We start from the raw sequence: 18,423 nt of genomic DNA, 5'->3' as shown, positions 1-18,423 counted from the left end.
TTAATTACATCATCTGATCATATATGATTTGAGTTTCTTTCAGATATTTTGTACGTTGAGGTGAGATATATTCGTAATTAACCAGGTTTTCATCTTTACGACTTTTTTTGTGAGATATATTCGTTATTAAGATTGTTTTTGTTTATTTATATAGATCATTTGGTGTATTATGTCGAATTCTAGTGTTATTGATGGTGATTTGTATTCTTCTATGAGTGAGAGTGAAGAAGAAGAAGATGTTGAGAACTCATTTTTGGAAGGTATCAGTTATTGAATTATTTTGTTGTTTTTAATTTTGTTGATTATCATTTATTTACATATGAATATGTTAATATGAATAAATTGTTGTCTTATTCATATATGAATAATCGTCTGATAATTGCAATTTCAAATTTTTTATTTTTTTGGTTTTATTCATATATGAATAACTTATGTTTTATTTTATATATTTTGAATCCTCATGAATTTTATGTATTCATATATGAATGTCTTTATTCATATATGAATAATTTTTGTTTTATCTATATGAGTTTGATGTATTCATGTATGTTATTGTTGTATTCATGCATTATTATTTTAGGTGGTGAATCTTCAAGTTCAGTACATGATGCACAATATTGTGATGATATAATTGGAGAACATGTCTATAAGCCAGATGTACCTGTTCAACTTATTCCATTTAAGGGTTTAATCTTCAAATCATTAAAGTTGGCTATCAAAATGTATTCTGAGTATGCTGAAATTGGTGGTTTTGATGTTAGACTGAGCACATAGTCAAGGTTTGATAACAAGATTATAAAGAAGAAACATGTTATATGTAATCGTGGTGGTAAACAGAAAAATAAATCTTTTGACACATTAGGTACAAGTGGTGTTAGGGGGAAATGAAATTCAAATTCAAGAGCTATTGGTTGTCAAGAAAAGATTATATTTGAATCTGTGTATGGAACTCCAGATTATAAAGTTTTTCAGTTTGATGAACTTCACAACCTTCCACTTGAGAAGAGAAGCGATTTAAAAAAAAACGAGACAAATGTCATATTCAGAAAAAGAGTTTATTGTGCGTGCTTCCACATCAAAAATAAGTCCAACTATGGCTCATAAGTTGAGGGCAAGTTTCAGAGGTGGGTATGAGTTTGTAAAGCCAAAAGTAGTTGACTATAAAAATTTAAGGAGAGATATCAACAGGGTTATTGGTTATAAAGATGTCCAGATGATAGTAAACACAATGAATGACCGTCGAGCTCATTATCCAAATTACTCATTTGAGTTTAATTGTCAAGATGATGTTTTGGACCGTATGTTTTGGGCTGATGAAATGGAGAAGGCATATTATCCTGAATTTGGTGATGTTATCTCGTTTTATGCGACTTTCCAAACAAACAAGTAAGTTATTTTATCTACTTTTGTTTATAGCTTATTCATATATGAATATTTTTATATTCAATTTTTAATACATCAAAAAATGACTTTAATGAACATTTTTTTTGTGTGTTAGGTATCGAATGGTTTTTGTTCCGTAAATTGCTATTGACCATCATAAAAAATCGGTTACTGTTGGAACTGGGTTGCTAAGCAATGAAAGCATTGAGTCTTACTCTTGGTTGCTTAAATCATTTCTTAAAACTCATGGTAAAGAACCAACACTTGTTTTAACCGATCAAGATGTTGTAATAAAACAAGCTGTTGAGAATGTGTTTCGTAATTCAAAACACCGGTTATTATGTGGCATATAATGAAAAAGTTGAAAAAAATGTATTATTTTAATATATTTCAAATATATTACTTATTAGTATATTCATTTACGAATATTGATTGTTATTTTACTTATTATTATTTATTCATTTATGAATATTTTTGTTTAAATACAGATATCAGATGATTTATTTACTAACACGGACTTTAGAAAAAGGTTTTCCAAGCTTGTTTTGGACATTAATAGGAAACCTGATGTTTTTGAGGTGAAGTGGGGTTTGCTTTTGAAGGAATTCAATCTTGAAGACACAAGATGGTTTAAAGACATGTTTACAATGAAGACTACATCGAGGTCAGAGAGTATGAATTCATTCTTTAACACATACTCAGAAAGTAGGAACTTACTTTTGAGTTTCATGATGAATTATGACACTACCATTCAAAAGCAAAGGAATACTCAACGAGATCTTGATAAGGCATCAAAGAAAGCATCATATAAAATGCGAACACCTCGAGAAATAGAACTGCAAGCATCAAAGGTTTATACAAGTACATTATTTTTAAGGTGCAAAACGAAATATATAAAGCATGTTTTTTCTGTACATACTCATATGTTGGTATTGAAGATGGTTGGGAAGTTTACATTTTGCAGCACAACAACAGTAAAAGTGATTTTAAAAATGAATTTAATGTAATTTTACTAGTTTTTTATGAAAAATGTAATAATATTCATATATTAATATGAGAATATTCATATATGAATATATGAATATATAAGTGTTGATATGAGTATTCTTATATGAATGTAAATGTGTAAATTTTGTTTTTGTCTCAAGTTGAAATAAAAGCTGAAGAAAAAGAAATAAATTGCAGTTGTGAACATTTTAAGCGTATGGGTGTTTTATGCAGAAATGCTTTTACAATAATGATGAGATGTGGTGAAGTTGTATGCAAGCTTTTGGGTGTTACTATTCATATTCTAGAAGAGATTAATATTCATGTTCCTGAAGTTCAAAGCAATAAAGGTTCTGGAATCAAGAAAAGAATTCCAAGTGTGGATGAAGTAGCATATGAAAATTCTAAAAAAGAACATAGAATGTGTTCAGGATGTGGAAAACGAGTTCCACACAATTTACGTACTTGTCCAGAAAGAGTTGGAGTTACTAAATCAGCAAAAGACAGTTAGGGATTTTTTAGTGTTTTTTTTTTTATGTTTTTTGGTTTAATTCATTATGAATATATGTAGATAAAAACAATAAACAATAGTATTCATGTATGAATAATACACATTTATATTGATATCGTAAATTGATATGTTGATATTTGTTTTTAAATTACTATAAAATAAGTTATATTGATATTGTAAATTATTCATAAATGAATACAAATATGTGAAATTTGTTATAATAATAAATAAGTATATTCATATCTGAACTTTTTTATGTTAATATCTGAACTTTGTTATACTAACATATTAATTTGAACTTATTCATAAATGAATATATCATATTCGTATTCATTTATGAATAAATAAAAATAAAGTTTGAGAATATTTGAATATAAAAAAATAACATAAATAAGCAAACTTGTTTCTACTAATAAGTTAGTTATATTCATATATGAAATTTGTTATATTCATATATGAACTTTGTTATGCTGACATATTACTCCTAATTTAATCATAAATGAATATATCATTCGTATTCATTTATGAATAAACATAAATAAAATTTGAAAATATTTAAATATAAAAACTGACAGAAATAAGCGAAGTTGTTTCTATTACATAATCATTCAACACAAGATAATAAAAGCTGTTCATAAGCATTTCACAAAATATTAAAATGATGTTCAACAACATTTAACAAACAATTTAAAACTGGTTTCGCAAAATCATCTTACATGTACTTCAAATCCATTCATCTTCAACACAAACTATTCTATAGCATCACACTTCAACATTCTTTCATCTTCACAAGAAATCATCAATATTCTTTTAACCTTTTTTGAATTGTATGCATAGCCTTGTATGCATGACCAGTACGCACTTTGAAGTCAACTTTTTGATACTTTTCAGCAAGATCGAACACCTTAGCCTTCAACATGTTAATTTCAGAAGTTAGCATTATGTGTGCATATCTTTGCCTGAGCTTCTCTATAGTAGTTTGTTGAACTGCACTTTCTTTATGAAGACCTGGTTTCCACTTTGAGAGTTGTTGTCCCATATAGGTCTCCATATGTCTCATTGCAAAGACCCCACAATCAACTTTGTTTTTAACTGTTCTCCATGACATTTCAAGTCGTTGGGGTTTGATACTTTCTTTTGAGATTGCATTTGCTCTTGGATGGTTTATTTCTTTAAAGTATCTCACAAAAAAAAAATTTGATCATTAAATAAAATAAAAGTTAGATATGTAATAAATTGGTTATTTTATGTTGTTGTGAATTGGGTACATACCAAAGGTTTCAATATTACTCCGTATTTTCCTTCATAATCCGCCTCAACTGCACTATTGTCTAGAATTTCAATTGACGGTTTCTTTAAGTTGAAGACAATCACAAAAATGTGAGCACTTCTAACAACTGGAAAGAATACCTGTTTTTATGTATATAATGGTAAGTATTTTGTTGATAAAATATATATAAAAAACAACTTTAATTAACATACCATGTCAATATCTTTTATGTTCAGGATTTTTTTGTACCCATTGGTACTCTCATGAAAGTTCTCCTTGAATTTTTCATACTTTCTTTCATCAGACAATGTTGAAGTTAGATAAGCAGTCTGTAACCAATATAATCATATGTGAATTTCAGTTGAATATATATAATTATGTTAAAGAATACATCATATTTGTATAATCATATGTGAATTTCAGTTGTAAAAAAATATAATATTCATAAATGAATACATCATATTGGTGTATTCATTTATGAATAAGGAAGGAATTAAGTTTAGAACATAAACTTACACAAACTCCAACTTTCAAGAAGAGTCTGTATGATGAATTTCCAAAATCCCTTTCCAGTTCTTGGTGGTTAAGTAAATCAGACCATGTGTCTAAAGCTTCTCCAAAAATCTCTGTGTTTGCATATAGACTTTCCATAATTGCTCTTTCTATTATCTAACCATATTTTGTCTGGACAACCACATCTCTTCAAATATATGATCAAAATGTCATAGATTATTATCAATATAATAATCATATATGAATGTATATAAAATAAAGTTAATTACGATGTATTGCCTTGTAAGTTGAACAATCATTCACAGACAATACTCTCCTGATGTGTCAGTTTGGGTTTTGTGTCTGTTATTCTGCATTTGAAAGGTGATTTGAAAGCATCAACAAGCTTCTTCTCTCTTGGTTGATCCAGATCATGCTTTGATGGTCCTACTTCAGTAGGAATTGACACAGAGATTGGATTTGGATTAAGAACATTTTTCTTTGCTAATCTGATAACAACCTTCTGATGGTCGTCTTTGATTTCTTTCTTGGTAAGTGCTTTTTTTGGTGAAGATTCATTAGATTTTTTACTTGAAGTTTGATCTGAATGTTGACTGAGACCTAGACTAAAGCTTGGATGAGTATCTGCATGCCAGGAGATTTATCATATAAATAGTTGTAAGTTAATTATAATATTTGAGTTTATATTTTGAAATGTTTATCCAAATTGTTACCTCCTTTATTTCATTTTGTCTTGTCAGCTTTTTCACCTTTCTTGTTTTCATTTTCTGACTGTTTCTTTCCTGAAAGATGATTAAGTAATTCATATGTGAATAAGTAATGTATTCATTTATGAATAAGTAATGCATATCATTATTTATGAATAAGAAATATTTTTTTTTATGTTGCGTTATTTATTTGTGAATAATAAAACATATTATATTAATTTATTAGTGATTCAACTATTTACCTTTATCTTCTGCATTTCCTTTCTCAGTTTCTATATGTTTTTCTTCACCTCCATCTTTCGTGTTCTTAGCTTCTGTTCCTCCTTCATTTCTATCTTCAGAGTTTTCCTTGCCTGAAACATATACATCATATATGAATATTTTTTATATTTTATTCATTTATATAGTGTATTATTCACTTATGAATAAACAATCTTATTAAAAAATCAATATAAATATTCTAATATATTTTAAGTCATTCATTTACCTATATCATCTTCCTTTGTTTTTTCAACTTTTGTTCCTTGTTTATGTACACCTTCTGATTTTTCATTTTCTGCAAGAGTATTAGTTTTACCTGTACTCATTGGTGACCCTGGTGAAAATTTAACAAACAAAACTATTATTGTGTATTAATATTTTTATATATTTTTTTAAAATAAAATTAAGACAAAATTTACCTATATCAATATTATCGAAAATAGCTTTCATTTCAGGAGGATTCCAGATTTCATCTTCTTGACTATTTAAAGTTGAAATTCCAATTCCAAGGACATTGTCCACAATGTTGTGAACAACTTTATCCAACAAATTTTCATTTTCAGTTTGTCGAATAGTATCCTCATGATTATTTGTTTCCTCAGCATAATCATCTTTTTCCTCTTCATCATTCTCATTTTCATTCCTCTTTCCATCTTTCTCTTTTACTCCAATTTCACCTTCTTTTTTATTCTTATCCGCATCATTCTTTATTTCTTCATTATCTGCTTCATTTGAATTAAACAAATAATCTACTTCTGGTTGACTTGCACCATTATCACTGTCTTCTTCACCATTTCCCTCTTTATCTTCATTTTCTGTTTTATCATTTGTTTTTTGACCCATTATTGGTGTCAAATTGATTCCTTCAACTCCAGTTTCATTAATTGGAAAATTAAAAAGTGTTGTGCTTTCAGTTTTTTCTTCAACAATCATATTTGTCATCTTTTCATTGAAAATTCTAAAACTTTCCTTTTCAGGGAACTTTGTCATCGCATCATTAAGCTTTGAATTCAGCTTTTCCTTCATCCTCTCAAAACTATTAATCATTTTTGATATTTTTGATTCATATGCCTATGTAAAAAAAGTATATGATTACAATTTAATATAATAATTCAATGTAATCATATATTATTAGCATGTTCAAACTAGATACCTCAACAAAATGATCTTCATCTTTATCATAATCATTGTCTTCGAGATCTGTATCTCCTTCATCTTGTTCATCAACAAATTCTTCATTTATTTCTCCAAGTCCAAATTTACCTTTTTCTTGTTCAAATGCCTCTCGATATCTAATCTTCTCTAAACTCCAATAACAAATTGTTGGACGTTTACGTGTTACTGTCAAAGCTTCTGAGTGGATGTTATCAGCATAGAACAACTGCACATGAATGATAACTAATTGATATTCTTATATGAAGAAGTAATATTAATTTTTACTTATTCATATATGAATAAGTAATGACTTATTCATATATGAATAAGTAATGTAAAGCATTATTTGTTAACAAATATATTTTTCTTATTCATATATGAATATTTGTTATTAGTTTATGAATAATCATATTATTAAAAATTGGGTATAAACATTAAAATAACTTATCACCAAGAAAGCTGAAAGTCCAACAAAGAAGCTGGTATCTGAGTATGGTATGTATGAGTTTTTTGTTCTGACAAGACAGTCCAAAACATAGCTGCACCAGTCTATGGTACTGATATTTGTTCTTCTTGAAATATAACTCAAGGGAAACAGGTTACATCTTCCCATTGATGTTTACTCGCAAAACATGTTGACAAAAAGAACTAAGAAGTTCAATTTGAAATTGAAATCAGCTTGTGTGGTAGAAACAATAACATTTTTGATTACACTCAGTCGGATGATTGAATCTTTTTTAAATTGCTGCTTCCATTCATCATAACTTGTATCATCCTTAGGCCATCGATCCAGTTGTGTAAGTTTGGTTCCACCAATTGGTAAGCCTAACATGTCATGAACAGACTCTGCTATTACTTTCAGTTCCTTTCCTTCAATATCTATCACCATTCTCTCATAATCAAATTTTTGAAGAACATAAAATCTCAGCTTCAGTGGTATATCTGTGATTTTCATTTTTAACAAAGCTCAAAAACCCATAGATCTTACAGATTCTTTTTGTTCTTTGCTCATCCCAAGGATTATAGATAGTAATGCCTCTGGTGAACATCTGTTTTTCATTGAGAAAAATTCTTTACCGTTGGTTTTTTTTGTCTTTTTTGATTGGTGACCCCTTTTTTTTGTCTTCTTCGATGGATGACTACTTTCAAAATCAGAATCAGAATCTTGTAGTTGTTGTTTTTCAGGAGCTTTCCTTTTTGATGGACTTTTTCTGTTTTGATGCTTTATTTTCTTTGGTACTTTTGTTTCTTTTTTATCTGGTAAATGAAAACATATAATATTTGAATAACTTAATGATATATGAATATGATATATGCCCGTTTATTTATTTATTACAAAAATATATACAATTTTATTCATATATACAATTTTATTCATATATGAATAAATAATATATACAATTTTATTCATATATGAATATATTAGATATGATAGGAATTTTGTACCTTTCACATTTTTCCTCTTTTGCATTGATCTTGTTTCTCTGATTGTTGGTGAATCTTTATCGGAAATGTTAGTGTTCTTACCTTCATTCAATAGTAAGTAGAAGGTAAATGAATTTGATATTCAAGAATGAATATTTGAATAAAACATATGTATTCATATTTTTTTTATTCACATATGAATATGTTTTGTTATATTCATATGTGAATAGAACATATATAAAAGTCATTATTTTTGTATTCACATTTGAATAATGTATGTATGGCAGGAAGCTATCTTCTATTCATATGTGAATATAACATACATATTCACGAATGAATATTTGAATAAAACATATGTATTCATATTTTTTTATTCACATATGAATATGTTTTGTTATATTCATATGTGAATAGAACATATATAAAATTCATTCTTGTTGTATTCACATTTGAATAATGTATGTATGGCAGCAAGCTATCTTCTATTCATATGTGAAATATAACATACATATTCACGAATGAATATTTGAATAAAACATATGTGTTCATATTTTTTATTCACATATGAATATGTTTTGTTACATTCATATGTGAATAGAACATATATAAAATTCATTCTTGTTGTATTCACATTTGAATAATGTATGTATGACAGCAAGCTATCTTCTATTCATATGTCAATACAACATACATATTCATGAATGAATATTTGAATAAAACGTATGTATTCATATTTTTTTTATTCACATATGAATATGTTTTGTTATATTCATATGTGAATAGAACATATATAAAATTCATTCTTGTTATATTCACATTTGAATAATGTATGTATGACAGCAAGCTATCTTCCATTCATATGTGAATATAACATACATATTCACGAATAAATATTTGAATAAAACATATGTATTCATATTTTTTATTCACATATGAATATGTTTTGTTATATTCATATGTGAATAGAACATATATATATATATATATATATATATATATATATATATATATAAGTCATTATTGTTGTATTCACATTTGAATAATGTATGTACGACATCAAACTATCTTCTATTCATATGTGAATATAACATACATATTCACGAATGAATATTAGTTTAGCTTGTGTTCAGAAGTAAACATAACAAATTTTATTTACCTTTTTGATTTGTTCTTGTTTTTCGTTTATATGTATTCTTCACTGTTGGTGTTGTTTCTGTAAGGGTAAGTAGTTAATATTAGGAAAACATAAGCGAAATGCGAAGTAAACTTTGTATTTTGACAGAATAGTTTTGAATAAAGATGAAAATTGAAGAGATGATGTAAAAACATTTATATATCAAATAATAATGGATAATTCTTACAAAAATTTCAAGTAAATAAAGTAATAACGAAGGAGGGTTACGAGAATGAATGAGTATTATAAATTTCAAGTAAAATTGAAGTAAACAACCTTTTTTGAAGAATGAACAGTGTGAAACAATGTTTTTAGTTCTGAATCAACTAATAATTTTCAAACATTACGAGAAATTTCAAGTAATCAAGTGATAACTTTAGAAATGATTCGAAATCGTTAAAAAAATCGAGAAAAAACGCCGATGGTTACCTTTCATTGTCAAGAGTAAGGAAATGATCTCGTTCATGTTTTCATCGGAAGACATTTTTCTTCGTTTATGTTATTTGATGCTTCTACAAATGTTTTTCTTCTTGTCGATTCTTCTTCAAATGGTTTTCGTGTTATGGTGTATTGAAGAGGGAAATTGTGCTTTTCTGTCGAGATTTGACGTGATATCAAATTACTCAAGTGCCCTGACGGTTTAATCTTTTTTGATTCTTTACATATTTGCCACCGCTCATTAATGTATTTAGATTATTTACAAGTTTGCCACCGTACATTTTTTAAGCTCATTAAATGATTGGATGAGAATGGTTCCCCCATTCTCAACTTTTTTTTCTCAATTGAACCATCTTGTATATATATATATATATATATATATATATATATATATATATATATATATATATATATATATACGTGTGTGTGTAACCGAAAATATACCCTCATTCTTACACTTTCAACCGAAATCATCCCAAATCCTCTCAAGAACACATGCGAAAACATCACTTTTCTCTCAAATATCAACCAAAAATCCTTCGAATATTCATAAGATATCATTCGAAATCTTCAAGTCTTCTAGATACCAACCGAAAATACCATTCAATCTTCTTAACTTCCAACCGAAAACATCTTATCTCCTTAGTTATACCAAGAACACCAAGAACTCATTGAATCACCAACAACCGAAAACCCCCTAATAACCGAAAACTCCTATTTTCGGTTGATTCTAACACTTTTTATAAGTGTTTCTTACATAATCTTTGTATTATTTGTCACTAAGATTGTTAACTTTAGTTCTACATCGGGTATAATTATTGTTTAGGATACATTTGATAATCAAGCGTTCTAACTCGAGAATTTACACAACCACATCGTAAGCATCCAAGAACACGCACACGAGGTGATTTCATACCCCTACGTTTTCATAATTTTTAACTGTTTTAGGGGGAATACAAGTGAAACACAATAAAAATTGTGTTAATATCTAAATGTTTTAATGTTTATAAATTGTTGTTGTTATCAAAATTATATATATATATATATATATATATATATATATATATATATATATATATATATAGTTAGGATTCAACAGACCTAGAATTGGTAATTTAACTTCATTTCATGTTCCTTGTTTGGTTGTGGGCTTGGGGTAGAATTATTTATTCGAATGTTTATTTAATCACAACTATATAAATATTTTATTTATATAAGTATAAAATGATTTTCAAAATTCTTAAACAAAAACATAATTTTTGTAAACTGTTTTAGTACCATTTGAATATAAACAATGGATTTCAAGGAACTTTATTACAGTAAAACATGAACATATAAACTATAATAGGTATAGTTAATGAAACATACACATTGCTTTTAAATGTTCATATTACAAAATAGAAAACAAACATCTAAACTATAACGGGTATAGTTTATGGACCATATGCATTACTTTACATATTCAGAATACATTACGGAAAAACACAAACATATAAATTATATTAAATATAGTTTATGAAACATACTTATAGTTTGTTCATTTCATTGTAATTTTCCATTATTTAACGTGTAATCATTAATATAGCATTTGTGAGACACGATTCAAGTACTTATCTATGTACCAACCATGTCCTGAAATTATAACCAGAGTTTCCTAGAGGGAGAGCGTGACACTTGTGTATAGATCTATATGGGACTGAAAATCCCGCACCAGAGCTTCTTGCAACAGCTAGGCCGAAAGGCCTGTGGTGAGAAATGTCGTACCGATTGTGATGCCTGAAGAACATCGTGCTCATGCCATCTTAAGTCATCAAGTATGATTATAATAACTCACAATTTGGTATTGAAAAAAAATGATTAGTGTATGAATAAGTAGACAACCTTACATAGTTTTATTTAATAATGAAACTATAATACAGTACTTTACAAGTACAATTAGTAAAACTAAACGATTACAAGTACCCAATTTTCATAACAGGAATAAATGCACATTTCTACTTCAGTACAGAGAAAACATACTTTTCATGGTTTTAAGTGAACTAAACTACATTGTACAACTTCAGAGTACAATAACATTCACACATTTTGCTCACAACATATTACAACAGAAAATTTAGAATTTTCTGGGAAAACATATTTACATTCTCAAGGAACAGAAAATAGATTTTTAGTTATAAATAAGCTTATGAACTCACCAACTTAATTGTTGACACTCTTTTGAAAACTTCTTGTATTCTCACGAAACCGGTATATAGTTATCCACAGGTTTTGAGATGACGGAGCTTCATTGACTCGTATCTTGTGCTTTTGTATTACATTTTTCATGTCAATATACAATAATTTGAACACATATGTAAAAACTCATATATTTTCAATACATGGTCGTCGTACTTTTATTACTATTATGCAATTGTTGTGATACTGTACATGATGTCCTCCGCCCCCGAACGTTTCCGCCGTTCTGGTTTGGGGTGTGATAGATTGGTATTAGAGCATTGTTTATAGTGAACTCGGTATATCAACCTATAAAAGATATACAACTATAAATACAATAGGGCCGATGTGCTCTGACTAAAAGTATACTTTTAAAGTATAACAATATTTTATAAGAAGTATACTAACATGTATACCTACAAGAACCAGTATCACAGTGAAAAATATACAAAACTATTTAGATCTTGGAAATTACAGTTAAACTTAGACAGTTATGTAATCATATCTAGAATAAATATAGCCTGATCAACTATATTTATTTTAGATACAATGAACATGTGTTTGGGAGTACTAGTGGTGCGGAAACAAGTCTAAAACTTACCAAACCTATATACCAGAAGAACTCTAGAATCAAACATAAAGTTAAAATAATATAGGAGTATTTTATGACACTATAACACTGAAACAACAAAATTCAAGAAGGTCATCCTTACTAGAAACAAACATATGAAAACAAAGGATCATTATTGGTAAATGTATAATTACTAAGTGTATATATAAGATTTATATATAATTAAAGTTTTATACACTTATAATTTGTGATTTAGCTTTATTTCCTATTCCTTGTTTGGTTGTGGATTTAGAGTAGGACCACTTATTTGAAGCTCTATTTAATCTTGATTATATATGATTTGTATACACTGAGTGATTATAGAAAGACATCGCAGAGATTACATTATACACATTCATTTGAAGTGATATCATAAAATCCATAAATTGAAATTTACGATTGTTTACTTATATTAGTAGACTCTTGTTGTAAATTGCAGACCACTACGAAAGTCAGGGTATGATGTGTTAGAACTAAGATATATTTGTTCAATATCACTTGAATCGTAACCACTATAGGGGACTTATCATCCTTTTTCTCTTAAATTATTTAAGAGAAAGATGCCTCCAAGAAAGTCCAACAGAAAGAAAAACAATGCACCAAATCCACCACCACCACCACCTCCACAGTATGATGTTGTTGCTTTTCAAGCAATAGTACCGTCGTCGTGGCTACTGCCATGACACAAGTTAATGCCAGTCGTACTAGTGGAGTTGGCAGTGCTGCCCATAACTCATATCATGGGGAAAGTCTTGGACACCCTCGGGAGTGTTCATATAAATCCTTTACTAATGCAAAACCCAAAACTTTTGATGGCACCATCATTACTCTGACATGCTGGTTCGAGAAAACCAAATCAATGTTTGAAATATGTGCTTGTCCTGAAGCAAGCAAGGTAAAGTTTGCAGCATGCACCTTCTTAGATAGAGCCTTTTCCTGGTGGAATGGTTATGTCAAATTGTTATCTCTCCCGGTCGCAAATGTTATGGAATGGGAAGACTTAAAAGTTCTGATGCTTGCAGAATATATCCCGCGGGGCGAAATACCAAAACTAGAGTAGGAGCTCTAGAGTATGAAGATGAAGGGCTCCGATATTGCTATTTACACTGCTAGGTTCAGTGAACTGGCTCCTCTGTATCTTATGACGGTCACCCCGGAGAGCAAGAAGTTGGAGAGGTATATATGGGGATTAACTCCCCCGACTCAAGGAAATGTTCTAGCTGCCAATCCCCTTACCTTTGATAGTGCCAAACATCTGGCACATACATTGATAGATCACGAAGATCGCCAAGACTCCGTGGCAGTTTTCTCCAAACAGCCCAATGAGACTAGCAGTAGAAAGAAGTTCTGAAATAAGCGAAAGGAGCAATCGTCACAGGAGTCCTCCAAGAAACAACATACAGTTGCAGTTCTTGCTGCTACTATTCCTACTGTTGTTCCTGTCCCTATTCCTACTACTACTTCTACTACCCCAGCAACCCCAATTTGATACGTTGGAACATTGTCAAAGTTCAATAAATGCAACTTCCATCATACAGGAGTTTGCAGAGGAATGCACTGCAAGAACTGTAACAGAAAGGGGCATACAACACATTTCTATAAAGTACCCGCACAACCCATCTCTCAAGTCCCTGCCGCAGGAGTAAGTCAAGCTTTCTACAAATGTAGGGAAGTAAGACATTTCAAGAGAAACTGTCCTAACACAAAGAATGATGGTGGTACAGGAAGGGTTTTGGCAATTGGGTATAATGAAGCAGTAGCGGATCCTAATGTGGTTACTGGTATGTTTCTTCTCAACAATTCTTACACATGCATTCTTTTCGATAGCAGTGCAGAGAAAAAAGCTTTGTGAGCTATAAATTCAAACACCTACTAAAACAAAACCCCAAATCACTAAAACATAGGATGCATACTTACTCTAAATACAAATAACAAATACATAGGATGCAAACTTACTCTAAATAACCATTCATTCCAAATTGACCTTATGCTGGTCTCAATTAAAAGCTTTGACATTATAATCGGAATGGGTTGGTTAAATCTTCATCGTGTTGATATCCTATATTAAAAGAAATCCTTCCATCTTAATCTACCAAGTAACAAATCTCTTGTTATCTATGGCGACAAATCCAGTGCGAATCTTCAAATCATTTCTTGTGTCAAGGCCCAGATGTATCTTTGCAAGGATTATTGTGCCTTCTGAGCTCACGTTGTCGATAAGACTCAACAAGTAAAAATCATCAAGGATATCCCTAGAGTTTGTGATTTCCTGGATGTATTCCCTAACGACCTATCAGGAGTTCCATCTGAATGCCAAGTCGAATTCCAAATCGACTTGATTCTCGGAGCTACCCCCATAGAAAAATCCCACATCGTCTTGCACCATCAGAAATGCAGGAACTATCCAGCCAATTGAACGAACTTCTCAACAAAGCCTTCATTAGACCTAGCTTCTCACCCTAGGGAGCACCGGTCTTGTTTGTGAAGAAGAAGGATGGATCATTTCGCATGTGTATAGACTATCGGGAATTAAACAAACTCACTATCAAAAACCGATACCCTTTATCTCGAATCGACAATATTTTTTGATCAACTTAAAAGAGCTAGTTTCTTCTCCAAGATTGACCTGAGATCAGGATACCATTAGTTACGAGTCCAGGATGCAGATATTCCAAAGACGGCTTTTAGAACTCGCTATGGTCACTATGAATTCTTAGTAATTCCCTTTAGTCTACCGAATGCACCTGCATTATTCATGGACCTGATGAATCGTGTGTGTCGACCTTACATAGACAAGTTTGTTATTGTTTTAATTGAAAATATACTAGTATATTCCCCGAGCAAGGAAGAACACAGCCAACACTTACGACAAGTCTTGGAAACCTTGAGCACAGGGAAATTGTATGAGAAGTTCTCAAAATGTGAATTTTGGATTCAAAGGGTGGAATTCCTAGGTCATGTAGTCAGCAAGGAAGGGCGGAAACGTTCTGGGGTGGAGGACGTCATGTAGTGTATCACAACAATGCAAAGTAGTAAACATGCAAACAACATCATCCATTGCATTAATAGTATAATTTTAATTACATTTGAGTTCTTTCATAGTATAAATCTTACAAATGAATATTCAAAATAAAAGACGTGTCTTGACCGCTCCGTCTTCACCAAAACCTGGTTGTCATACCTGTCTATTTGTGACCTGGGAAGACAAGTTATTTTGAAAGCGAGTATCAGCAATAATGCTGGTGAATTCATAAGTATTTATGTGACTTTAATTTGCAAAATTGTAAAGAAAGACCGGAAATGTTTGTAGGAAAGTTTGTACCAATGAACATGTTTGTAAGTATTTGTAAAGGTTTGAAAACTATAGAAAATCCCATATTTTCTACTAGTATAAAATGTAGCCTTCTACTAAGACCCGATTGTTTTGAATGTTTGCTTTTAGGAATCCAATATTTGCCCATAAGAGGGTGATAGTTTAAAAGTCCCAAAAATGAACTACCATGGTGTTTTTCATGTCTAAAATAGTAGATTTGTGTACGTATATAATCGCTAAAGTATATGATAACCCCGTAACTCAATGTGTTTTTAATACTCCATGTGAGTTTTATAACCATGCAAATGACCCAGTCTGCCTGTAACAACGTTCTTCAGGCGTTGGAATTGTTATGACATTTGTCACCCCAGGCCTGCCAGCCTAGCTATAGCTAACAACTTAGGTGTGGGATTGTCAATCCCGTATCGATCTATACACAAGTATCACGCTCCCCCTACAAGGGATTATGGTATATAATACAGGACTTAAAAATGCATACTCGAAAGTACTTGAAACGTCTCACAACCTAGTATAAAACAGATTTATGTATGAAAATGTCCATTTGTTCTTGTATATGAAAATATCTCTTTGATATGGTATTTGTAGTATATAAAATTTCATGAATATCTAGTACACTAACTCATGTAATTGTATCCCTTGAAATGGTATGTCTTGAAATTGTATGCTTTGTAATTGTATGTTTTAAGATTGTATGCCTTGTAATTGTATGTAATCGTATCTCTTCGTATAGTATGTAATGTATTTGTATAGACTCATGAATAGACTGACTCTTGTGTGATTCCTGGTACTTGGTATGGTAAGTAGTATCTCCTGACTATACCTATTATAATTTCTAGTATTGTACGTGTATAACCGAAATATGCCTTTGTTATTCAAAGGCACTGAATCGACTGAAGGGAACTTTATGTCTATATATGTACATATGATTATATATAATTAATATTTAGACGACATTCGGACGAATAACCGATGCCCTAAGGCCACATCCCAACGAGGAAAAGGAAATAAAGCGAGCTAGCCGTCCTAAGTCCTTTAAACATTACTTATATAACTATACATATATAGACATGCATTTGACAATATAAAAATATAAAAGAAGTTTTTGTAAAACCTTTGAAAAGTTTAATAAATAAGAAATGATGACTTGATGTCAGTTTATAAAATGATTTGAAAGCAGTTTGTTTGATAAGAATTAGTTTTAAATATAGGAAGACCTTTGTTAGAAACATGGTTCTAACAGCGTTTGAAAGGAAACATAAATTATGTAAGACATTTTGTTAAAGAGTTTTTAACATGTAAAAATGTTTGTTGTAACTATTATAGTTTTTCCACAAGTTTGTTTCGTTTGTATAGTAAACCCTAGTGAAATGCTCACTCATTATGTAAAGTGTAACTTTTGTAGTGACATAAATGAACACATATACTCAAAGTATAGATAAAGTGTTTGTTTCGTATATGCATAACAACGTATTTAATTTTAAAAAGACAAGATGTTACCGTGATATATTTTGCGTACAAAAGTTTCCATGTAGTAGTTATGAACCTCATATGTTTTACTTGATAAAAAGAGTATATAATGAAACTCTAGATTACACACGATAATAATCGTGTGTTTACTTGAATTCCTCCCTAAAAATGTATAAAAAGCATTGATAACACATTTGAAAATGTAGTTTATAGGGGTATGAACTCATCGTAGAAAATGCGCAATTTGAAGAAAACGAGATTTTCCCGGGCGGCACCTTGACCGGAAAGTGACGAGATTCTTGGGAATCTCTGGGCTTCGGGACATCATCGGGGCTTAGATATGAAACCGGGAAGTCGAGATGTTGTCGGCATGAAAAACGAGGTGAAAATGTGAGAGGATTGAAGAAATTTAGCAAAGGTAGTCGGCACCCTCGCACACTATTTATAGGAGCTGGAGGTCCTCGGTACGTTGGGCGTACTTCGGGCTTACGCGGGGCGTACCTCGTACGTTGGGCGTACTCCGAGGGTACGCTGGGCATTCGCTTGCATCATTGCTGACCGCAGCCTCGGAAGAAGTGATTGGCCGACGTGGACGATCCGGAGCCTAGTATCCGAGTACGCTGGGCGTACTCCTTCGGATAAGACTTTGAAGTGCGTGCCAAGAACTTCTAAAATGCGTAACTTTCGCATACGAGCTTCATTTTTGACGTTCTTTATATCCACGCGAAGGTTAGAAAATACTCTACAACTTTCGTTTAGACTCCGTCGGCTAATTTTGAATTTATTTTTATTATATTTTAATTAATAGGTCGGGACACGATAACTTCGTTAAAAATCCATAACTTCTTTATCCGACGTCCGTTTTCGTCAGACTTTTTACTGTTGTACTCCTATTGTAGGTCTCTCCAACTTTCGTTTAGGTTGTGTCGGCTAAAGACCGCTCGATCTCTATTTCGAGTTTTTAGTTGTCTACT

The 18,423-nt window shown here is 30.7% G+C and overlaps 1 protein-coding gene across 1 annotated transcript; it reads left to right on the top strand.

The window, feature by feature from the left end:
* The first annotated feature begins 1,093 nt into the window (after nt 1-1,093).
* Nucleotides 1,094-2,881, top strand: LOC145089494 (uncharacterized). Its single transcript, XM_079027925.1, has 5 exons — nt 1,094-1,386; nt 1,499-1,508; nt 1,872-2,234; nt 2,348-2,414; nt 2,532-2,881. Exons 1-5 carry the CDS (start codon nt 1,094-1,096, stop codon nt 2,879-2,881), a joined length of 1,083 nt encoding a protein of 360 aa, XP_078884051.1.
* The last annotated feature ends 15,542 nt before the right edge of the window (nt 2,882-18,423 follow it).

Source organism: Lactuca serriola, chromosome 2 (assembly GCF_051521515.1).
Source record: "Lactuca serriola cultivar US96UC23 chromosome 2, Lser_US96UC23_V15, whole genome shotgun sequence".
NCBI lineage: Eukaryota > Viridiplantae > Streptophyta > Magnoliopsida > Asterales > Asteraceae > Lactuca > Lactuca serriola.
The sequence above is the reverse complement of the archived record's forward strand: the minus strand, read 5'-3'. Positions and strand labels throughout refer to the sequence as shown.

Coding starts and splice junctions, on each gene's coding strand:
- LOC145089494 (XM_079027925.1), top strand. CDS start 1,094: ATGGCTCATAAGTTGAGGGCAAGTTTCAGAGGTGGGTATGAGTTTGTA. Junction 2,235..2,347: donor TAGAACTGCAAGCATCAAAG/GTTTATACAAGT, acceptor TACATTTTGCAG/CACAACAACAGTAAAAGTGA. Junction 2,415..2,531: donor ACTAGTTTTTTATGAAAAAT/GTAATAATATTC, acceptor TTTTGTCTCAAG/TTGAAATAAAAGCTGAAGAA.